Source organism: Oncorhynchus mykiss, chromosome 16 (genome assembly GCF_013265735.2).
Source record: "Oncorhynchus mykiss isolate Arlee chromosome 16, USDA_OmykA_1.1, whole genome shotgun sequence".
Classification (NCBI taxonomy): Eukaryota; Metazoa; Chordata; class Actinopteri; order Salmoniformes; family Salmonidae; genus Oncorhynchus; species Oncorhynchus mykiss.
The window spans coordinates 28,833,061-28,858,624 of NC_048580.1; the positions used below are offsets into that span (position 1 = coordinate 28,833,061).

At 41.2% G+C, this 25,564-nt stretch overlaps 1 protein-coding gene across 5 annotated transcripts; it reads left to right on the top strand.

Moving 5' to 3' along the window:
- The first annotated feature begins 303 nt into the window (after nt 1-303).
- Nucleotides 304-24,741, top strand: si:ch211-214e3.5 (zinc finger protein 518A). Of its 5 annotated transcripts, none has more exons than XM_021565557.2 (5): nt 304-428; nt 628-767; nt 2,946-3,027; nt 10,210-10,290; nt 20,140-24,741. In XM_021565557.2, exon 5 carries the CDS (start codon nt 20,158-20,160, stop codon nt 24,460-24,462), a length of 4,305 nt encoding a protein of 1,434 aa, XP_021421232.2. In that variant the 5' UTR covers nt 304-428; nt 628-767; nt 2,946-3,027; nt 10,210-10,290; nt 20,140-20,157; the 3' UTR covers nt 24,463-24,741. The 5 variants fall into 5 exon arrangements, with proteins under 5 accessions (XP_021421232.2, XP_036802601.1, XP_021421233.2 ...); XM_036946706.1 differs by having other exon boundaries at nt 2,946-3,021; XM_036946704.1 differs by having other exon boundaries at nt 343-428; nt 632-767.
- Nucleotides 24,742-25,564: the final 823 nt, after the last annotated feature.

The following is a 25,564-nucleotide window of genomic DNA, read 5'->3' on the forward strand; positions in this document are numbered from 1 at the left end:
TAATGCTATTTAGACTAGCGCTGGCAAACAAATCCATTACATTAGCTACCTAAATGTCAAGTAAACTCAACTGTGGAGTAATAGAGCAGCAGGTAGCCTAGTGGTTAGTGTCGGACTAGTAATCGAAAGGTTGCAAGATTGAATCCCTGAGCTGACAAGGTAAAAATCTGTCATTATGCCCCTGAACAAGGCAGTTAACCCACTGTTGCTAGGCCATCATTGAAAAAAATAATTTGTTCTTAACTGACTTGCCTAGTTAAATAAAGGTAAAAAAAAAAGAATAATGGAGACTTTTAACTTGAAAACGTGCAGGATAACTACTTCCGTTTTTTTATACTCCGTTTTGCTTGTTTGGGTAGCACTCCTCACAGGCCGTTTGGTGTATGCTTTTTGTTGTTGCTGAGTTGAAACTGCCTAAACTCTGAAAGGTATTATTGTATGTCAGAATTGCAACTCGAGATTTGTTCAAGCCTAAAATGTTATTCCGTAATCGTAACATGGTGTTTGTATGTTCACAGATGAAATTTCACATTCAGTTCATTTTTCACGCAAGGCTTTTCTTATGAACCTAACAATTTATATATGGATCTTCTTACGATCCTAACAATACGTACATTCAACCTTTAGGCAGGTATCTGGCTCCACAGCGGCGGCAAGCACAAACAATTGTGCAAACGCCATGATACCAAAGAAGAAGTAGTAGTAGTACCCGGATGGAGCTGTCATGGCCGCCGTCGCTGAGCTGCAAGGCTGAAGAGAAAAGGAAGGTACATTCATCAACGATAAACCTTTTTTCAACTGTAATTTTAACAATCGCAAGAGTTTACATTGCGTCGCAGTAGATAATGTCTAAATAAATCATCGCTAATCATACATTTACATTATGAGGCTTATTTCTGGCGTGGGTGGGGGCAAGCTCTATTTTGTATTCAAATAACCGGTTATTGAACAAGTTCTTACACTATAGAGTCCCAATATAAAGTATTTATTTGTCAGTGTCACGGATGAAGTTGATGAGGTACGTAGAACGATATAAATGATCAAGATTAACATTGCCCCATGCTTTCCACTGGTGTTGTAGGCTATACGTCTGCGTTTTTTCAAAGTTAGAGAATGTCGAGTCTGTAGGTAGCTAGCTACCGGAAAAGTACATTTTAAAATTGTATTTTTGTCAAGTAATTTATCTGTTTACAATGTATACACACGAGGTGGGATTTGTCTGTCTTCCACAAATATTGTTAGTTGTTGTGAAGTAACGTTAGCTTACTGAGACATAACATTGTTTGGGGGCACACACTGTACTTATTGTGTCGTTTTGCTTTGATGTGCTGAACGGTGTGGGTATGGATCCGATGTTCTGGCCCATGATGTTCTGTTGTTTGTAGGATGCAGGGAATATAATAAATATCCACAATGAACATTATCCTAGCTACTTCCTATAGGGACCCTCCTCGATAACAACACACAGACCTACACCTTTTGAAGGACATTAGTGTTAATATCATTATGCTCTCATATTGTAAAATTAATAAATTTACCACGTACTGCTATTAAATTTATATATTTTTCCACAGAAAATGTGGTAGAATTAGAGAATAGTTTATGGTTTGGTTGCCTTGTGAAACGCATGCATGAGTTGCATAGGCTAGGTTAATGCAGCAAATGTAGTATTCGTTCGCAGTGAGGATGGAAATGTGTCTTTTGGGATGGTGGCACAACTCACTCAGTTATGGCTTTCTTTAGTTGTGTAGTGCTGGGACATAACAGTATTTGTAAATCCCGGTGGCTATTTTTTCAAACATGGTCGCCAGCCAATGCTCCAGGGTCAGTTATGCAGTTTTCTTGGTTGGGTCAAAAAACATGGGTTCTGTGCTAATACCCAACCTTCGAAGGATCCTGTGCAAATAAGTCTGTGACATTAGAAAGCGAGCTATTTAGACTGCCCGTTGTGCTCGTTGACAACTATATTTTGCTTTAGCAGAATTAAGTTACGTGGCCTTTAAAGTTATAATCAAACCTACATCCTTGGAGTTGGTTGGCAGTTAGGCTATATTGGAAAAGGAGTGACCTCTTTCAATGCGTGCCTATATCCAATAATGTGATGTTAAACTTAAAGGTTGAGTAGGCCTGGGTGATACTCCGTTATATGGTATATTCCGAAATACCGACAGTATGACTTTCAATATTCCCCCCCAAAAAACATTTTATTTAGGTGTGGGGGTGTGTGGTACGCCACTGCTTATAACTAGAAGTAAGGTATAACTATAAAAAATGTGAAGGTTTGTCAAATACATTATGTCCATCTCAGGGCTCCAGCTATGCATTTGATTTGTTAGCTAAGTGGCTAGATGTCAAGATCAAGCTTATTGGTTACAGCAGATGCATCCAATCCCCTCCTGGATCAAGATCCCTGTTGCCTAATTTTTTACTTTTTTTTTTTTTTAGAAATACTGCCCCTTCTGTGCACATTCGGTAATACCATAGACAGTATGGTACAGAAACAGTATGACGGTATGAAAATCTGGATATTGCCCAACCCTAAGGTAGACTAAATAACAATATTGGGCCGACTAACGCAACAACTAAGAGCATGAAGTGTGAGGCTAAACTTCTGTGCTGTTGTCCAGCAGCTGCATCCCGTTGCAGCACAGTGAAGCGTTCATGTACAGATACTTTGACTTTGTCTTGCATCGCGCTCATCTGCAATATTATTGGTTAATCCTGCTGCTTGTGGCAATGTCACATTGCTGAGTCTCAGTTCAACCATAATCTGAATCTTACCCTTCATTCAACCATATCGATAGTCTTTACCTTTCATTCAATATTTTACCAATTTACACAAACAGAATTATGATGACAATAAATGGACATCAAAAACATGTAATCAGTCCACAGAATAAATGGAAGCACTGGTGATGTTAATCATTTTGCAATTTTTCTGACAGCTTGCGGAGCCCATCCCCACATCACCAACCCTGAGGGAGAAGACAGAACATTCATGTTAAGGCTTCCTTGGAAGGGGTAAAGGTAAATTCAAATAGTCATAATAAAAACAAAGAATGTCATTTCTGAGGTTCCTTTTTGTTGAGCAAGTATTCTATTGATGCATCCAGTTCAGTCTTGATCATTTAGTAAAATATGAATTAGGATGTGCATACAACACATACAGTAGTTATGTTTCAATCAATTTCAGTCAATACAGTTTGTCATGCTGTTCTTTAATCTTAATCTGTAAAGCCTACCATAATGTATTATCTGATACAAGGCAATTGCACCAACAAATGTGCATATGCTGTGTCGAATACTGTTTTTCTTTTAGTGGTAACATTGAGATATAGGCCTAACACAGAATTCAGTGTGGAAAAAGCCACAAGAATAAAGCATGAAACCATCTGATCTCACATTGGAACTTTGTGAAGACATCATTAGCTAGGTTTCCATCCAATTTGCAACAGATTTTCATACGAATACCATCATTTTCCAACCAGAGGTGATAATTATTGGAAAGGAAAATCAAGCTCATCACCGTGCACTTTCACCACCCTGTGAAGTTCCTCATAACTTATTACATCTGTGGCCTAATACACTGTGCATGCTTTTCCAAGTCGCAGTGGGAGGACCACACAACATAGCATCGTGTGACTAAGTAAGTTTACTTTGACATGATAGTTATTATATCAATATTTGTACATAAAAGCGGGGATGCACAGCACCAACCGCACACCTCCCCAAAATTCCCAACCAACGCGCGGCTCATCATACTGTTAGGGATGGGCAGTTGACATAATTTCACTATTCGAATAATATATACAAAATATGGATATGCATGAAAAATAAATAAATGCTCTTGACCAATCACAAATCTACCCATAAAATATTTGGAAGCCATTGGTTTTGGTTATACATATTAGAGGTCGATCGATTAATCGCCATGCTCGATTAATTAGGGCCGATTTCAAGTTTTCATAACAATTGGAAATCAGTATTTTTGGGCACCAATTTGGCCGATTTTAATAAAAAATAAAAAATAAATATATATGTTACCCACCTTTATTTAACTAGGCAAGTCAGTTAAGAACTAATTCTTATTTACAATGACGACCTAGCGTAACAGGCAGGCTCCTCGTACAAAATGGGTTAATTGCCTTGTTCAGGTGCAGAACGACATATTTTTACCTTGTCAGCTCGGGGATTCAATCTTGCAACCTTACGGTTAACTAGTCCAACGCTCTAACCACCTGATTACATTGCACTCCACGAGGAGCCTGCCTGTTACGCGAATGCAGTAAGAAGCCAAGGTAAGTTGCTAGCTAGCATTAAACTTATCTTATAAAAAAAAAAAACTATCAATCAATCATAATCACTAGTTAACTACACATGGTTGATGATATTACTAGTTTATCTAGCGTGTCCTGCGTTGCATATAATCGATGCGGTGGCATTCGCGAAAAAGGACTGTCGTTGCTCCAACGTGTACCTAACCATAAACATCAATGCCTTTCTTAAAATCAATACACAAGTATATATTTTTAAACCTGCATATTTAGTTAATATTGCCTGCTAACATGAATTTCTTTCAACTAGGAAAAATGGTGTCACTTCTCAGGGTAAATGCAGCAATTTGGGCCACCTAGCTCATTGCAAACTATGTGAAGACTATTTCTTCCTAGCAAAGACAGCCAACCTTGCCAAACGGGATGATTTAACAAAAGCGCATTTGCGAAAAAAGCACAATCGTTGCACAACTGTACCTAACCATAAACATCAATGCCTTTCTTAAAATCAATACACAGAAGTATATATTTTTAAACCTGCATATTTAGGTAAAAGAATTCCAGGATAGCAGGTAATATTAACCAGGTGAAATTGTGTCACTTCCTTTGCGTTCATTGCACGCGGAGTCAGGGTATATGCAACAGTTTGGGCCGCCTGGCTCATTGTGAACTAATTTGCCTGAATTTTACGTAATTATGACATAACATTGAAGGTTGTGCAATGTAACGAATAGTTAGACTTAAGGATGCCAACCGTTAGATAAAATACGGAAGGCTTCCATATTTCACTGAAAGAATACATTTTTTGTTTTCGAATTGATAGTTTCCGGATTCGACCATATTAATGACCTGTATTTCTGTGTGTTATAATTAAGTCTATGATTTGATAGAGCATTCTGACTGAGCGATGGTAGGCATCAGCAGGCTCGTAAGCATTCATTCAAACAGCAATTTTGTGCGTTTTGCACAAGTTTTTATTTTATTTTTTATAACTTTGAAATTGGCCATTAATGTGAACTTACACAATTGTCAATAACTTAATAAAACATCTGATTAGCTTAGAATAAAATAATTTATGGATATAACATTAAACAGCAGAATACTTTTTTAGTTTAAAAAAATGTGAATCCAAAGATTGAAGTGGGCTTAATGGGTACATGGGCTTAAATGCCATGTTGCATATTACATTTGACAATATAATATACATACACCCCCTGTGGATGGCAAAACACCCCCCCCCCCCCCAAAAAAAAAAAAATTTGGGCTGCTAAAGAAAGAAATGTGTGAAGCACATGCGCTAGTAAGCAATGCCCCCCTCAAGTGCATGACGCAGCCTGTGATTTTACCTGGCGTTGCCATGGCGCCGACAGAGATGGCCGCCTCGCTTCGTGTTTCTAGGAAACTATGCAGTTTTTTGTTTTCTTACATTAGTACCCCAGGTCATCTTAGGTTTCATTACATACAGTCGAGAAGAACTACTGAATATAAGATCAGCGTCAACTCACCATCAGTACAACCAATAATATGATTTTCGCGAAGCGGATCCTGTGTTCTGCCTTTCAACCAGGACAACAGAATGGATCCCAGCCGGCGACCCAAAAAAACGACTCCGTAAAAGAGGGAAACGAGGCGGTCTTCTGGTCAGACTCCGGAGACGGGCACATCGTGCACCACTGCCTAGCATTCTTCTCGCCAATGTCCAGTCTCTTGACAACAAGGTTGATGAAATAGCCCACCCACTTTCACCTACCTCATCCCCATACTGTTTTTATTTATTTACTTTTCTGCTCTTTTGCACACCAATATCTCTACCTGTACATGACCATCTGATCATTTATCACTCCAGTGTTAATCTGCAAAATTGTAATTATTCGCCTACCTCATGCCTTTTGCACACATTGTATATAGACTCCCCCTTTGTTTTCTACTGTGTTATTGACTTGTTAATTGTTTACTCCATGTGTAACTCTGTGTTGTCTGCTCATACTGCTATGCTTTATCTTGGCCAGGTCGCAGTTGCAAATGAGAACTTGTTCTCAACTAGCCTACCTGGTTAAATAAAGGTGAAATAAAATAAATAAAATAAAAAAATCCGAGCAAGGGTAGCATTCCAGAGGGACATCAGAGACTGTAACGTTCTTTGCTTCACGGAAACATGGCTCACTGGAGAGATGCTATCGGAGGCGGTGCAGCCAGCGGGTTTCTCCACGCATCGCGCCGACAGAAACAAACATCTTTCTGGTAAGAAGAGGGGCGGGGCGTATGCCTTATGGCTAACGAGACGTGGTGTGATCACAGAAACATACAGGAACTCAAATCCTTCTGTTCACCTGATTTTAGAATTCCTCACAATCAAATGTCGACCGCATTATCTACCAAGAGAATTCTCTTCGATTATAATCACAGCCGTATATATTCCCCCCCAAGCAGACACATCGATGGCTCTGAACAAACTTTATTTGACTCTTTGCAAACTGGAATCCATACATCCTGAGGCTGCATTCATTGTAGCTGGGGATTTTAACAAGGCTAATCTGAAAACAAGACTCCCTAAATTGTATCAACATATCGATTGCGCAACCAGGGCTGGAAAAACCTTGGATCATTGTTATTCTAACTTCCGCGACGCATATAAGGCCCTGCCCCGCCCTTCCCCGCCCTCCGCTGACCACGACTCCATTTTGCTGATCCCTGCCTACAGACAGAAACTAAAACAAGAAGCTCCCACGCTGAGGTCTGTCCAACGCTGGTCTGACCAAGCTGATTCCACACTCCGAGACTGCTTCCATCACGTGGACTGGGATATGTTTCGTATTGCGTCAGATAACAACATTGACGAATACGCTGATTCGGTGTGCGAGTTCATTAGAACGTGCGTTGAAGATGTCGTTCTCATAGCAACGATTAAAACATTCCCTAACCAGAAACCGTGGATTGATGGCAGCATTCGCGTGAAACTGAAAGCGCAAACCACTGCTTTTAATCAGGGCAAGGTGACTGGTAACATGACCGAATACAAACAGTGCAGCTATTCCCTCCGCAAGGCTATCAAACAAGCTAAGCATCAGTATAGAGACAAAGTAGAATCTCAATTCAACGGCTCAGACACAAGAGGTATGTGGCAGGGTCTACAGTCAATCACGGATTACAAGAAGAAAACCAGCCTAGTCACGGACCAGGATGTCTTGCTCCCAGGCAGACTAAATAACTTTTTTGCCCGCTTTGAGGACAATACAGTGCCACTGACACGGCCTGCAACGAAGACATGCGGACTCTCCTACACTGCAGCCGAGGTGAGTAAAACATTTAAACGTGTTAACCCTCGCAAGGCTGCAGGCCCAGACGGCATCCCCAGCCGCGCCCTCAGAGCATGCGCAGACCAGCTGGCCGGTGTGTTTACGGACATATTCAATCAATCCCTATACCAGTCTGCTGTTCCCACATGCTTCAAGAGGGCCACCATTGTTCCTGTTCCCATGAAAGCTAAGGTAACTGAGCTAAACGACTACCGCCCCGTAGCACTCACTTCCGTCATAATGAAGTGCTTTGAGAGACTAGTCAAAGACCATATCACCTCCACCCTACCTGACACCCTAGACCCACTCCAATTTGCTTACCGCCCAAATAGGTCCACAGATGATGCAATCTCAACCACACTGCACACTGCCTTAACCCATCTGGACAAGAGGAATACCTATGTGAGAATGCTGTTCATCGACTACAGCTCAGCATTTAACACCATAGTACCCTCCAAACTCGTCATCAAGCTCGAGACCCTGGGTCTTGACCGTGCCCTGTGCAACTGGGTACTGGACTTCCTGATGGGCCGCCCTCAGGTGGTGAGGGTAGGTAACAACATCTCCACCCCGCTGATCCTCAGCACTGGGGCCCCACAAGGGTGCGTTCTGAGCCCTCTCCTGTACTCCCTGTTCACCCACGACTGCGTGGCCACGCACGCCTCCAACTCAATCATCAAGTTTGCGGACGACACAACAGTGGTAGGCTTGATTACCAACAACGACGAGACGGCCTACAGGGAGGAGGTGATGGCCCTCGGAGTGTGGTGTCAGGAAAATAACCTCACACTCAACGTCAACAAAACTAAGGAGATGATTGTGGACTTCAGGAAACAGCAGAGGGAACACCAACCTATCCACATCGATGGAACAGTAGTGGAGAGGGTAGTAAGTTTTAAGTTCCTCGGCATACACATCACAGACAAACTGAATTGGTCCACTCACACAGACAGCATCGTGAAGAAGGCGCAGCAGCGTCTCTTCAACTTCAGGAGGCTGAAGCAATTCGTCTTGTCACCAAAAGCATTCACAAACTTCTACAGATGCAATTGAGCTCGGGTGCATCCTGTTTCCATTGCTCATACTTAAAATGATTCTACAACTTGATTGCAGTCCACCTATGGTAAATTCAATTGATTGGACATGCTTTGGAAAGGCACACACATGTCTATCTATATAAGTGTATGTCAGAGCAAACTCCAAGCCATGAGATCGAAGGAATTGTCTGTAGAGCTCCGAGTCAGGATTGTGTCGAGGCACAGATCTGGGGAAGGGTACCCAAACAATTCTGCAGCATTGAAGGTCCCCAAGAACACAGTGGCCTCTATTGTTCTTAAATAGGAGAAGTTTGAAACCACCAAGACTCTTCCTAGAACTGGCCGCCCGGCCAAACTGAGCAATTGGGGTAGAAGGGCCTTGGTCAGGGAGGTGACCAAGAACCCGATGGTCACTCTGACAGAGTTCTAGAGTTACTCTGTGGAGATGGGAGAACCTTCCAGAAGGACAACCATCTCTGCAGCACGCCACCAATCAGGCCTTTATGGTAGAGTGCAGTGAAGGCACATGACAGCCTGCTTGGAGTTTTCCAAAAGGCACCTAAAGGACACCCGAACCATGAGAAACAAGATTCTCTGATCTGATGAAACCAAGATTGAACTCTTTAGCTTGAATGCCAAGCGTCACGTCTGGAGGAAACTTGACACCATCCCTATAGTGAAGCATGGTGGTGACAGCATCATGCTGAGAGGATGTTTTTCATTGGCAGGGACTGGGATACTAGTCAGGATCAAGGGAAAGATTAATGGAGCAAAGTACAGAAAGATCCTTGATGAAAACCTGCTCCAGAACACTCAGGACCTCAGACTGGGGTGAAGGTTAAACTTCCAACAGGACAACGATCCTATGCACACAGCCAAGACATCGCAGGAGTGGCTTCGGGATAAGTCTCTGAATGTCCTTTGCTACAGGTGGACTCCAAGTTGTAAAAACGTCACAAGGATGACCAATGGAAACCGGATGCACCTGAGCTCAATTTCTAGTCTTATAGCAAAGGATCTGAATACTTATTTACATTAGGTATTTCTGTTCCTAAACCTGTTCGCTTTGTCATGCGGTATTGTGTGTAGATTGCGGAAAAACATTAATCCATTTTAGAATAAGGCTGTAACAAAATGTGGAAAAACTCAAGGGGTCTGAACTTTTCGAATGCACTGTATCTGCCTTGTAAAGCAAACGTATTCAGATTTCAGTTGAGATCTATTGACAGCATTGGGTGTTTTGTCATTTATGCTTGGCTATTCTAAGAATATCTTAACATTGTCAGAATGACATGACCAATGTTGAATATAGGGGAAACTCCGCTTTCCAACTGTGTCATATGTATTTCTCAATGCCAAATTCTGAGCACTTGTGAGGCGGTTTACAACAGGAGTATTTAGCTTTGGTTTATTAACACACCCGTTCATTTGCAGTTATTCTGTTTTTTTTAGGACATCGGACATGACAATGACATTAATAGATGCTAAATAGTTAACTAGCCAGGCTACACAATATGTTTTGAATTAGCTATCTAGTCTGTCTGTTTGTCTTATTATTTTATAGCCTACATGCTGTAATCTCTCTCTCTCTCTCTCTCACAGGTGACTCATACATCTTTACTTTTCCAGGATTTTCATGACTGTACAAACCTTGTTTGCTGACCCAAGACTTGCTATAACTGGGTAAATAACTCAATAACTAGTAAGGAATATCAGCACTTTGATCTCAAAAGCTTTTAATCTTGGGACCGCAAGTGATTGACAGATCGCCTTTCAATGCAATATAATTATATTCTGATGCGATCTGCAGAAATCGGTTGATTTAAAAAGCAATGTACACTTAAATGTATATTCTGCTTGTCTGATATTTTTTTGACTTGCCCCAGTGTTAATGTCGAAACCTGTTCCGCTGAAGGCTACTATCAACTATTAATAAAAGTTGCTCTCTCTAATGCATCAGCTACAATTTTTCAACACAACTTTGAATTTTTTAAAACTTCTTCCACGAGATGCACCATCAAATTTCTCTCCCAAAATAATAGCCGATAACTTGTGATAGTTATTAGTAGTTATTTGTGATGTAACTGCCCCACACTCCAAGGTTGATATAGTGGGGTAATCAGACCAGATATTTTAATGTTAACCTTTTGACTATATCTCACCGCTTCACTTTAGTAAAACGCTTTAATCCTCTTCCACAAAAATAATTTTCTTAATGGGAAAGTTACCATCTTGTTACTGATTTTATATATTTCATGATTTGAAGTGAATAAATATTCACTTTGTGGACTTGAGTGTGACAAACAGGCATATGTCACTTAAAGGGTAACTTCATTATCTCCAGCACAATACTAGTGTCAACATATGTGAAAATGGCGCTTTTCTAAGTTTTGTAGAAACAAATACATTTTTAATGTTACATCTGACAATATCATCAGTTTAAACATTAATTTAAAAAACGTGATTTTCAAACACTGAGATTTGTGGTGATGTGGGGAGCAAGCAAATACCTGCCCTTGGGCTAGCAGCAGGTTTTGAAAATCCCATCCTGTGATGTCACAGAGAAGCATTTTTTTTATGACCTTGTTAACCACAGATCATAGAAACATGCTGTTTTCACATGTAGAAACTGGTTTGGTGCTGGAGATCATGAATATGAGGTTGAAAAGTGGTGGAATTGCCCTTTTAGCCCTTTGACATGTACCAACAAACGGGTGTGATCATTCTACGGTGGTCCCTACAGGGTACGCTGAAACCTCTTTCCAGTTTTGATTGATGCAACAGTCAGTGTTTCAGCTGGCCACTGTTTTTTCACAGAAATATTTTGCACAGCAGTCCTTACAAAGTTGTCATGAATGTGACCAGTTTATTTTTGGATGCAATGTTCAGACAGTCACAGAAGTAGCGACAGCATAACGCAATCATCCAAACCGGAAAATGTAGGCTATATTAGTCCTAACTCTGTGGAAAGATTGACGTAACACAAGTGGTCATATTTAGCTAACACTCAGCTGACATAAAGCACAATATGAATTAGCTAGTAGCAATTACTATTCACAGTTCATCACATCACGGTTGAGCTCACCATTGATAAAAATAGAGAAACACTTCGATGTGTAGTAATCCGACGATGGGTAGTTTTCGCGCGCCACCATGTTTGTTTTTTCATGACAACCAAAGATAACAGGAGACCAGATGAGTTTGGTCTGTTTGCAGTATGCATGTTGAAGGGGTGTGTCATCTACGATCATTCACTTCCGGAAGTTTACTTGAAAGATGCGTGAACCATTCCTTCACCTTATTATAACATAACTTTGGTCTGACAGAAGTTTACATGATACCCAGAATGCATTGTATAATGTCAACAAACAGCATTAGCTCATCATAATCAGTACAACCTTCAAAAAAGTACAGTGGCTTGCGAAAGTATTCTCCCCCATGACATTTTTCCTATTTTGTTGCCTTACACCCTATAATTAAAAAGGGATTTTTTTGGGGTGATTTGTATCATTTGATTTACACAACATGCCTACCACTTTGAAGATGCAAAATATTTTTTATTGTGAAACAAACAAGAAATAAGACAAAAAACAGAACTTGAGCGTGCATAACTATTCACCCACCTTTTGCAGCAATTACAGCTGCAAATCTCTTGGGGTATGTCTCTATAAGCTTGGCACATCTAGCCGCTGGGATTTTTGCCCATTCTTCAAGGCAAGTTGTATGGGTTCTGCTGCTGTACAGCAATCTTTAAGTCATACCACAGATTCTCAATTGGATTGAGGTCTGGGCTTTGACTAGGCCATTCCAAGACATTTAAGTGTTGCTTTAGCAGTATGCTTAGGGTCATTGTCCTGCCAGAAGGTGAACCTCTGCCCCAGTCTCAAATCCCTTAAGGATTTCCCTGTATTTAGCGCCATCCATAATTTCTTCAATTCTGACCAGTTTCCCAGTCCTTGCCGATGGCGGGGGGGGGGGGGGAGTATCCCCACAAGCATCCCCACAGTGAAGCATGGTGTTCTCGGCTTAACCTCTCTAGGGTATGTGGGACGCTAACGTCCCACCTGGCCAACATCCAGTGAAAGTGCAGGGCGCCAAATTCAAACAGAAATCTCATAATTAAAATTCCTCAAACATACATGTATTATACACCATTTTGAAGTTAAATTTGTTGTTAATCCCACCACAGTGTCCGATTTCAAAAAGGCTTTACGATAAAAGCATACCATGAGATTATGTGAGGTCAGTACCTAGTCACAAAAAAAATTCCAGCCAAAGAGAGGAGTCACAAAAAGCAGAAATTGAGAAAATGAATCACTAACCGTTTGATGATCTTCATCAGATGGAACTCACAGGACTTCATGTTACACAATACATGTATGTTTTGTTCGATAAAGTTAATATTTATATCCAAACATCTCTGTTTACATTGGCGCGTTATGTTTTGCCTCCAAACCATCCGGTGAAAGTGCAGAGAGCCACGTTAATTTACAGAAATACTCATCATAAATGTTGATGAAAATACAACTGTTATGCATGGAATTAAATATATACTTCTCCTTAATGCAACCGCTGTGTCAGATTTCAACAAAGCTTTACGGAATAAGCACACCATGGAATAATCTGAGTACAGCGCTCAGAGACCAAAACAAGCAATACAGATACCCGCCATGTTATGGAGTCAACAAAAGTCAGAAATAGCATTATAAATATTCACTTACCTTTGATCTTCATCAGATTGCACTCCCAGGAATCCCAGTTCCACAATAAATGTTAGTTTTGTTCAATAAAGTCTATATTTTATGTCCAAATACCTCCTTTTTGTTCGCATTTATTACAGTAATACAAATACGCAGGCACTAGGTCCAGACAAAGTCAAAAAGTTATATTACAGTTCGTAGAAACATGTCAAACGATCTATATAATCAATCTTTAGGATGTTTTTATCATGAATCTAAAATAATGTTTCAACCGGAGAACTCCTTTGTCTTTAGAAATGAAAGGGAACGGAGCTAACTCTCACGGGCGCACGCCTGACTGAGCACATGGCCTTCTGGCAGACCCATTACTCAATCAGCTCTCATTCTCTCCCACTTCACAGTAGAAGCCTGAAACAAGGTTCTAAAGACTGTTGACATTTAGTGGAAGCCTTAGGAAGTGCAATATGACCCCACAGACACTGTATATTGGATAGGCTAAGACTTGAAAACCTACAAACCTCAGATTTCCTACTTCCTGGTTGGATTTTTTCTCAGGTTTTTGACTGCCATATGAGTTCTGTTATACTCACAGACATCATTCAGAGTGTTTTATATCCAAATCTACTAATAATATGCATATCCTAGCATCTGGGCCTGAGTAGCAGGCAGTTTACTCTGGGCACGCTTTTCATCCGGACGTGAAAATGCCCCCTACCCCAAAGAAGTTAAAGTGGTCCAGATACTCCAATCTCCACTGTGGAGCTTTGCAGCTCCTTCAGGGTTATCTTTGGTCTCTTTGTTGCCTCTCTGATTAATGCGCTCCTTGCCTGGTCCGTGAGTTTTGGTGGGCGGCCCTCTTGGTAGGTTTGTTGTGATGCCATATTCTTTCAAATTTTTAATAATGGATTTAATGGTGCTCCGTGGGATGTTCAAAGTTTTGGATATTTTTTTTTATAACCTAACCCTGATCTGTAATTCTCCACAACTCATGTTGCCGCTTCCTTGGGGATGCCCCTTGTTTAGTGGTGTTGTAGACTCTGGGGCCTTTAATAACCTCTTGGGGCTAGGGGGCAGAATTTTCACTTTTGGATAAATAGCAGGCCCAATTTAAACTTCCTGCTACTCATGCCAAGAATTTAAGATATGCATATTATTCATATATTTGGATAGAAAACACTCTGACATTTATAAAACTGTTTGAATTATGTCTGTGAGTATAACAGAACTTATGTAGCAAGCAAAACCCCAAGGACTAACTGTTCAAAATTATTTATTTTCCTCTCTCTGTTCCCTGAGATGTCATTGCCAAGGGATATTTCTTAGGACCTGTTTTCAGTTCCTACCGCTTCCACTGGATGTCACCAGTCTTTGGAATTTGGTTGAGGTTATTCCTTTGGGCAATAAATAAGTAGGCCAACTAGGAACTGGGTACACTGTTGAGAGTTGCGAAAGACGTGAAAAGTATCGCTGGTTTGTTTTCATTCCTGTATGGAACACAGAAAGACCAGTCTACAATTTGATCGATTTATTAATGTTTAAAAATACCCAAAGTTGTAGTTTATAGGCAACTTTTAAAATATTTTGTAGTGACGTTGCGTTTTTTGTAAGCTTTTTTTTCTGGATCAAACGCGCTTTATAAATGGACATTTTGGATATATATGGACGGAATTAATCGAACAAAAGGACCAATTGTGATGTTTATGGGACATATTAGAGTGCCAACAAAAGAGGCTCGTCAAAGGTAATGCATGTTTTTTATATTTTATTTCAGCATTTTGTGTAGCTCCTGCAGGGTTGAAATATGCTAATCCCTTTGTTTACTGCTGGTGCTATCATCAGATAATAGCTTCTTATGCTTTCACTGAAAAGCATCTAAAAAATCTGACATGTTGGCTGGATTCACAACGAATGTAGCTTTAATTGAGTATCTTACATGTGTGATTTAATGAAAGTTTGAATTTTATAGTATTTTATTTGAATCTGGCGCTCTGCATTTTCTCTGGCAATTGGCCAGTTGAGACATTTGCGTCCCGCCTATCCCAAAGAGGTTTTAAGAAAAGGTGCATGTATACTGAGATCATATGACAGATCATGTAACACTTAGATTGCACACAGGTGGACTTTATTTAACTAATTATGTTACTTGGTTGCACCAGATCTTATTTAGGGGCTTCATAGCAAAGGGGTGAATACATATGATCACACCACTTTTCAGTTTTACATTTTTTAGAATTCTTTGAAACAAGTATATCTTTTTTTTAAATTTCAACTTGGACTATTTTGTTTATGTCCATTACATGAAATCCACATAAATATTAATTTAAATTATAGGTTGTAATGCAACAAAATAGGAAAAACACCAAGGGGGATGAATATGTTTGCAAGGCACTATTACAAACATGCATACATACAGTGGGGCAAAAAAGTATTTAGTCAGCCACCAATTGTTCAAATTCTCCCACTTAAAAAGATGAGAGGCCTGTAATTTTCATATTAGGTACATATATTAGGTACACATATTAGGTACACACAAACTATGACAGACAAAATGAGAGAAAAAATCCAGAAAATCACATTGTAGGATTTTTTGTGAATTTATTTGCAAATTATGGTGGAAAATAAGTATTTGGTCACCTACAAACAAGCAAGATTTCTGGCTCTCACAGACCTGTAACTTCTTCTTTAAGAGGCTCCTCTGTCCTCCACTCGTTACCTGTATTAATGACACCTGTTTGAACTTGTTATCAGTATAAAAGACACCTGTCCACAACCTCAAACAGTCACACTCCAAACTCCACTATGGCCAAGACCAAAGAGCTGTCAAAGGACACCAGAATCAAAATTGTAGATCTGCACCAGGCTGGGAAGACTGAATCTGCAATAGGTAAGCAGCTTGGTTTGAAGAAATCAACTGTGGGAGCAATTATTAGGAAATGGAAGACATATAAGACCACTGATAATCTCCCTCGATCCGGGGCTCCACGCAAGATCTCACCCCGTGGGGTCAAAATGATCACAAGAACGGTGAGCAAAAATCCCAGAACCACACTTGGGGACCTAGTGAATGACCTGCAGAGAGCTGGGACCAAAGTAACAAAGCCTACCATCAGTAACACACTACGCCGCCAGGGACTCAAATCCTGCAGTGCCAGACACATCCCCCTGCTTAAGCCAGTACATGTCCAGGCCCGTCTGAAGTTTGCTAGAGAGCATTTGGATGATCCAGAAGAAGATTGGGAGAATGTCATATGGTCAGATGAAAACCAAAATATAACTTTTTGGTAAAAACTCAACTCGTTGTGTTTGGAGGACAAAGAATGCTGAGTTGCATCCAAAGAACACCATACCTACTGTGAAGCATGGGGGTGGAAACATCATGCTTTGGTGCTGTTTTTCTGCAAAGGGACCAGGACGACTGATCCGTGTAAAGGAAAGAATGAATGAGGCCATGTATCGTGAAATTTTGAGTGAAAACCTCCTTCCATCAGCAAGGGCATTGAAGATGAAACGTGGCTGGGTCTTTCAGCATGACAATGATCCCAAACACACAACACAACGAAGGAGTGGCTTCGTAAGAAGCATTTCAAGGTCCTGGAGTGGCCTAGCCAGTCTCCAGATCTCAACCCCATAGAAAATCTTTGGAGGGAGTTGAAAGTCCGTGTTGCCCAGCAACAGCCCCAAAACATTACTGCTCTAGAGGAGATCTGCATGGAGGAATGGGCCAAAATACCAGCAACAGTGTGTGAAAACCTTGTGAAGACTTACAGAAAACATTTGACCTCTGTCATTGCCAACAAAGGGTATATAACAAAGTATTGAGAAACTTTTGTTATTGACCAGATACTTATTTTCCACCATAATTTGCAAATAAATTAATAAAAAATCCTACAATGTGATTTTCTGGATTTTTTTCTCATTTTGTCTGTCATAGTTGAAGTGTACCTATGATAAATTACAGGCATCATCAAGTGGGAGAACTTGCACAATTGGTGGCTGACTAAATACTTTTTTGCCCCACTGTACATACATGCATACTGTATGCTACAGTAGAAACAACACAATATATAGAAAATAAGGCACTTGCTTTGATTTGAAATGTGTGCGTTCCTAAGTCATTATTTGTAAGGAAAACAACCATGAAGGCAATGCGAGCACCAGCCAGATAATGTGCCAGTCTGCGTACTTGTTCTGCGGAAACAGTGGGGAAGTGCTTAGGCTCTCCTCCCAGAGAGGACAAGAGAGAAGTTTGTCCGGCTTAGTAAAGCTCTATACTTAAATATTTTGAACAGTTAAATGGGCTACTTCTATGTGAATTATTGAGGCGGAACACCCCTAAATTTAAACTGCATTCTGACATCACGTGCATAAAACAACTCACGCTGGGGCGACCGTTAGAGATATTTGGAATTCACACGTGAAAAAGGTTTGAATGTAATTTAAAAATCATTTATTTTTTTCAATTTTGTTTAGTTTTTCCCAGGTTAAGGTTTTTGGTCACACAAACACACATTTTGTTTACTAGAAGAACATCCAATTTTGTTGTGCTTTAAGCATTGTTGTGGACTTAAAACATCTGGAAACTACCTTGGAGGTCTAGGAAAAATCTAATAAATGTAGATTTTGGGGTGCAGTTACCCTTTTAATGTATTGTGTGCATCAGCAAATTAATGTTTGTTTAGCTATGTTTCTGTAGCGGTTGTGATGTGATTGCAGTGTTTGCAAAACAAATGGCCACTGGATTGATGCAAATAATCACTATCATTCTGCCAGGTAGGCATAGGCTAGCTAATTTCTAGTTAACATTTGAGAATGCCTTTCCATCTCTACCAGAAGATGGTTATCATTAGTGTAACAGTATAGCTTCCGTCCCTCTCCTCGCCCCAACCTGGGCTCGAACCAGGGACCCTCTGCACACAGACAACTGACACCCACGAAGCATCGTTACCCATCGCTCCACAAAAGCCGCGGCCCTTGCAGAGCATGGGGAACCACTACTTCAAGGTCTCAGAGCGAGTGACGTCACCGATCGAAACGCTATTAGTGCGCACCACCGCTAACTAGCTAGCTATTTCACATCAGCTACATTAGCATCTTTGCTAAATGCTACACAAAGCATAGGGTTACCACAGCCACAAATTGTAAGTAGGTTATTCTGTAAAAATTCATGAAAACAAACATTTTGCTTCTTGGCATACGTTTAGCAGTGTGATTACGGTTAGGTTTAAAAACAGATTTTAAGAAGATAATTTGTAGAATATTCAGGTTTAAGACTTTGTAGCTGTGGTAAATAGTGATGACCAAAATGTAGGCATACACGCATACCGCAGACATAGATCATAGTCAATCGATGTATTTGCATTGGGCATGAACGCGGGAGGTTGAGACTTTGGAGGCAGTAAACAGTGGGGAAATTGATTGGCAAAATTCTGAATGACGGCCACAGCACATAGCCTTTCTAAGTCATGGAAGGGTAATGTCATATCAAGTCTTTTGACCACACTCCTTATATCCCTTTAAAGCTTACAAAGAGGGTTGTCAAACTATTTTTTAAATGTCTTTTGTTTTGACCTCTGTCTTAACATGTACTCTGTTTTGTATTGTCTTTTGAAAGGTTGTGGTGTCAGGTGTCCATCAGATTGAAAGCCATGTGATTAAGATTTACTGTAAGATTTCCAAATACGCTGATGATTTGGACCCTTGTTTACATGTTTGGTGTTGTGCCTGCCATCGGTTGTTGAACTGCATATACTTGAAATCAGGTTATCAGGTCTCTATGACTAAATATAGTATGTTTGTTCATGTCTTAAAGGATCATAGTTTTACTTTTTTTTATGAAGCTTTTTTTTAAAGAACAATGCAACAATTTGAAACATTGTTCCCTTGTCATGTGAGACTCCTTCCAACTTAGCATTAATATAGCATTCATATCATCTTTTTGAATGGTTTTGATTTCCTTAAACTAAAATGATAGCAGGTTTTCCTTTTGGGATTTTACCTGGACTCCGTCCATTTAAAGTAATAGGCATACCAGCAAAGTAATATGAGTTGTAATGTTATTATGCCCTTTCTGAAAAATCCATTGAACATTTTCTACTGTGTCTGAATCATTGCATTAGGTCAAGTCAGCTGGGCCATTTAGCATGCAGCAATATGTCCATTATTATATTGCTTGATTCAATTAAGGTTTTTAAAGAAGCACTATGCAGAAATTGCTTTGCCATTTCCTGGTTGCTAAACTTCTAATAGTTTAGCAACCAGGAAACGGGACAAAAATATTGTCTTTTCAGTGGTTTGAAGTTTGTGTACAAAACCGAAAGTAAAAGACGCAAAAACAAAACTTAAGAACGGGAAGCACAGAAATGGCGCAGACAGAACAGATCTATTGTTTCTTAGACTTGCTTTCTATGAGTGACAGATCTATTACACACATTTCTATGTGAATTTGGTAGGGTCGTCCACAGTTACATATTGCAGGTTTAAGTCATAACCGGAGCCATTCAAGAACAGCTGTAACATCAGTAGAACCTGTGCTTGTCAGTTAGTAATTCTGTAACAAATCACACAATACATTGAATAGATTCCATAGAGGGTCATGTCATAAGTAACCATTTATTTTTGTCCACAAACCAGATTTACAATTTATTTTTCACATTTGTGACGATTTAGTTTTCACACAATTTCTCCATTGACACCAATGCCTGATTTGCAAGGTCAGTCAGAATACCCAAGTTGTGATTGACTGACTGTTCAATCAAAGGCAGTTTCCGTAGTGAGGAAGATGTCTTGGGCTGGTAGATTGCATGTTTGTGACACTCGTTTCTCTTGTTCATAGGAGCCTGTATATTGAAGCATGGAAGAGAACCTGATGACACAGGATGATCCCGCTGAAAGCCATGATGACATCATGGAGGCTGAGGAAGAAAAGGAATCCACAAAGGACCACACAGACCAGATGGCAGGTCAAACTTCTGTGTTGCCATGTAGTGACCAATGTGACCCCGATGAAACATCTGAAGAGTCGGGTAGTTACAAGACAGACAGAAAAGCATCTATGAAGTCCCCATGTAAAATACAGCAGGGTGCAGTCTTCTCTGGGAAAATACTTAGCTTTGGGTGTTCAGAGTGTAAGGGTGAAGCTACCTACAGCCCCAATGACCTCCTCAAACATTTTCAGGTGGCCCACAAGGGAACCCTGCCGACGTATCCGTGTGACTTGTGTGGCTTTGCCACAAATGAGTTCCCTGCACTTCAGCGCCATCGGATTGGGCACAGGAACACTTTAGTCACATGCGAGATCTGTAATGATGATGTACAGTACTCTCTCCTCCTGCTCACTAGACACTATATCATGTCTCACAGCCAGAATGGCCACTTTCACTGTGAAAAATGTGAATTTTCAACAGTTGACGCAGGAACATTTGTGCAGCACATCCATCATCACAATGAGAGCCAGCTCAAATGTATGAAATGTCAACATGTGAGCTCTAACCGAGGTGAGCACCAGAGGCACCTAAAACTCTACTCGGGTACCTTCCCCCTCACGTGTCTGGTCTGTGGATATGGGACAGCACGGAGAGAATACCTCACAAAGCACATGGTAACTGTCCATGGTGAGGAGGCAGACAATAAAAATGTATGGAGAGCAACGGAGGACAGCAACAATACCCTGGTAAACTCCTCTCCAGGATTAAAACTCCTGCTGAAGAAAAGTCTTGCTGCAGGTGGTCAATCAAAGGAATCCCAGTGGATGTCAAAACTGAATTCTCTTCCTGGAGTGGGTTTACATAACCAAAATGGAAGGGTGCTGAAACCAGAGAAAACATTGGAATCCCAACAGTTTCATGAAAGGGCTGTAGGCGTGAAAAAGGACAGTAAGAAATGGTTCAAAGGCGCTCTTAAGAATGAGCAACAAATTGACTCCCAGGCAGTATCATCTATACCACCACCAAAGAACCAGGAAGGTTTTGACAGTTATGGGGCTGACGCCCTAAACCCCAACAACTCCAATGGACTAACTGTTCTCATGGTCAAAAATAAAATCTCTATTCCACCTAACTGTACTACAAAAGTAATGGGCTTCAAGATGGTTGACGGTAAAAAGCATTTAGTTCTCAAAGTTATACCAACAGCAAAGCCAGAGTTCTCCGCAGAAAATGACATTTTATCTACAGAGCAAGAAGTGGACTGCCCAATGATAGGCACTACCTCTGATGGAAGTAAATGCTCAGACACGGCTGAAAATGGGGAAAATACTAGCTCCCCTTACTTGGCTGTTCTAAGCCCCTCAGGGACTGATAGTGATGCTGCAATTTCAGTACAAGTGAAGCCAGAGGAAGAAGACGTTAGCATTGAGGAGACATTGCCCAAACTGGAGAAACTAGCACAGAAAGCAAAACACACAGTGGAGCAGAGGATTGATAAACAACATACGTTTAAGGGTGACCAGATTCCTTCCTTGGCAGTTTCTCCAATGACTAAAGAGTCAGATCACTCCACGATTGAGAACGGTAAACTGAGTAATAATACAGCAGACAAAATGTCTGCTTATTCAAGCCCTAATGTGACTGCTGTGGAGCTCCTTCCAGCCAAAATACTCACACATAATACCATGCCTTCTGAATCAGCTTATGAGACTATGCTTCCCAAACCAGTTTCTGAAGAGACAATCAACATGCTTGGAGTTGGTGACATGAGTACAGCTACTGCTGATAAGATCAGTGACCCCATCAATGGAAATTCGTCTCGGCCCAAAGGAGAGACGTTACCCTCCAACAACAAACCTAAGACTCCCTCAGAACCCATGACTGGTGACATCCAACCTTCTAATGATACTGCTGAGAAGACTCATTCAGTTATCAAGGAGATGGATCCTTCTGATTCTACGTCCGATAAGATTCATTCCAGTGTGGCTGCTAAAACTGAAACTTTATCGCCAGATCTGACGGCCCAACTGGAGTCACACCCAGCTGAATTTGTCAACTCCAGAGAGACCGATATTAATGCTGAAAATAAGAATTCTCCTAACCAAGAGTTGTTTAGTTTTCATAATTACTCAAAGGAAACATCAAGCATTTCCTCCAACTCAACACAACCTTGTAAAAATCCATCAGAGCTTTCGACAGAGGATGAAAGTGTTTGGATGAAAGAATGGAGTTTGACATTGGCTGCATCCCCACAACCTCCAGATGAGGGGTCTGGAAATGGGGAAGCGGAGACAGAGAATGTAATGGAAAGCGTGTCAGACTGTGGCGTTGAGGTCGACGAGTGCATAGCTATTGTAGAGGATCTGGCCACCCCAGTGGAAACTGAGAAGGCAAATCATGGACACTCTGGGTCTACACAAGTCCAACCTACTGTAAAAATGGAGGAGTGTGTTCCTTTGTTGGAAAGGGCAACAGGGAGCATAAGTAGTTTGGCTGTCTTGGGTCGCATACTGGAGGAGCATTCGGATGCTATCATTAGCCACCAGCTTGAAAAAGATAGAATAAGCTGCTCAGCTGCCAGCCACGATTCTGTCAAGCCACCTACGACTATGCTAAGGATCCTTAAAACAGCAGAGGGAAAGCAGCAGATGTTGTTACAGACTGCAAAGAACCGGTATGCTGTACCTGTGCAGCTCCAAGGCAACCCAGGGTTCAAGCTGATAACCAAATCTACTCCTCATATCAATGTGTCCTATGTTAAGCCAGGAATTGAAAGACAGAATAAAACCACAGGGCTGGCACTCACCCTCAATGGAGGAAGTTTCAGCATTCTAGGACAGACTGTAGGTGCTAGTGAAAAAGGTGCTATGCTGTTGTCTACTGTTCAGCCTGGATCTAGCACTAGTGGAAGCCACTACCTAGTCAACAGCACAGCTCTTAAAGGTCCTCTTGTCTTGTCAGGTGCAGCACATAGTTCTACTGGAGAAAATACCATAAAGTCACCGCAGACTTGTTACTTAGTCCAGAGGCCAGTCCCTGTAGGACAGGCCCCCCACAATGCTGGTAACAAATTGGCACGCTTAAGCTCGCAGTCTCCACTTTTGTCCCGTCCAGTTCTGGCAATGTCTGCAAACTCAGTGAACAGATCCACTGCATTGCACACTGGGCAACAAGCCTTCTTGGTTAGGTATATCTCTACCGCTAAGTCAGGGATGCTTATGAATAGTCCTGATGGGAAGTCTGTGAACCAGAAAGGTCAACCTAATGAAAGTAGGGGAAATAAAGTTGTATATAAGATAGTCAGAACTGCCAATGGTAGCGCGTTCCTTTCTGGTGGTACACATTCCTCAGCCAACAAGCCCATTTATCTGGCCACAAATTCCACACAGATGCCATGTTTTCTGATGTCATCAAATAAAGTCTCATCGGGAGTGAAAAAACTGATATCCATACAAAATGCCTCCCACAACCCTGTCACGGCCTCACAGCTCTCAAATCTTCTTTCCCCCCAATCCAACTTGCAAGGTAGGGTCAGGCAGATAACGGACGTAGGTCTGAATAAATCCCCCCTTGACCCAAGGCCAGGTCGCCAGCTAAGTCAAAGGAAGAGGCGCAGGAAAGCATTGTGTGATGAACTCCCAGAGCACTTGACTAAAGCGAGGAGGCTCTCGAGCAAGGCGGTAACTGAAAAAGGGTCTCCCTTGCTCTGGGAGCCTGTACCCAAAGATGCAGAGAGGACACTGAGACTGTATCCATTCAGTTCACTACAAGAGATTAAGTGCCCTCGCCGAAATCAGCCGGTAGTTGTTCTCAACCATCCTGATACAGACATTCCTGAAGTGGCCAGTATCATGAGGTCCGTCAACAGGTACAAAGGTGCTGTTTCCAAGGTGGTACTGTCTCAAAACACAGTTCAAGCTCTGGCTGAACTCTGCCCAGCCAGACTTCTGGGGAAAAGCTCCAAGGCTAAATGTCCCTCGTCACAAAGCAGTGGCTCCAGACTTAAGACTTCAAAAAGCAGAGTCCGAGAGCGATTTCTGTTGAAACTGAAGTTTAGAAAGTCTAGCAGGAAAAAGTATGAGGTGGTGAAGTCCTCATTTAGAGGTACAGAGAGGTCATCAATGTTTGCCTGCTGGTTTTGTGGTCGACTCTTCAAGAACCAAGAGGAGTGGATTGGCCACGGCCAGCGGCATCTCATGGAGGCGACCAGAGACTGGAATAAGCTGTTTTAAAGCTGTTACAAAGCCCCTGGATTGGCCCACATACCGTCCTATAGAGTGGAACAAATGGAGAGGTTAAAGCATTTTTAAAATTACTTATCAGTATACTTTATTCTTATAACGGTGTATATTCCCATAAATGCCCTAATAGCTATGATTGAATCACGGTTGTTGATGTGTGGTGTAAACTGAAACACGTACCAGTCGAGTTTGGACACACCTACTCATTTAAGGGTTTTTCTTTATTTGTACTATTTTCTAAATTGAACAATAATAGGGAAGACATAAAAATGATGAAAAAACACATGGAATCATGTAGTAACAAAATGTGTTAAAACAAATCAAAATATATTTTATATTTGAGATTCTTCAAAGTAGCCACCCTTTGGCTTGATGAATAGCTTTGCTCTCTCTTGGCATTCTCTCAACCAGCTTCACCTGAAATGCTTTTTCCAACAGTCTTTAGGGACTTCCCACATAGGCTGAGCACTTGTTGGCTGCTTTTCATTCACTATGTGGTCCAACTCATCACAAATTATCTCAATTGGGAGGCCAGGTCATCTGATGCAGCACTCCATCATGCTCCTTCTTGGTCAAATAGCCCTTACACAGCCTGGAGGTGTGTTGGGTCATGGTCCTATTGAAAAACAAATGATGGTCCCACTAAGCGCAAACCATGCTGGTTTTGTGCCTTGAATTCTAAATAAATCACTGACAGTGTCACCAGCAAAGCGCCGTCACACCACCTCCTCCATGCTTCACGGTGGGAACCCCACATGTGGAGATCATCCGTTCACCTGCTCTGCGTCTCACAAAGACACGGCAGTTGGAACCAATCATCTCAAATTTGGACTCATCAGACTATGGACAGATTTCCCCCAGTCCATTACTTTTGTTTCTTAAAAGATTAAATTGTTGTTAATCCAGATTTAATCAGATTTAAAAAAAGGCTTTACGGCAAAAGCATACCATGCCATTATCTGAGGACAGCGCCCAGCATACAAAAGCATTAAAACATTTTCCAAACCAGCAGAGGCGTCACGAAAGTCAGAAATAGCGATAAAATAAACAATTTACCTTTGAAGATCTTCCTCTGTTTGCAATCCCAAGGGAC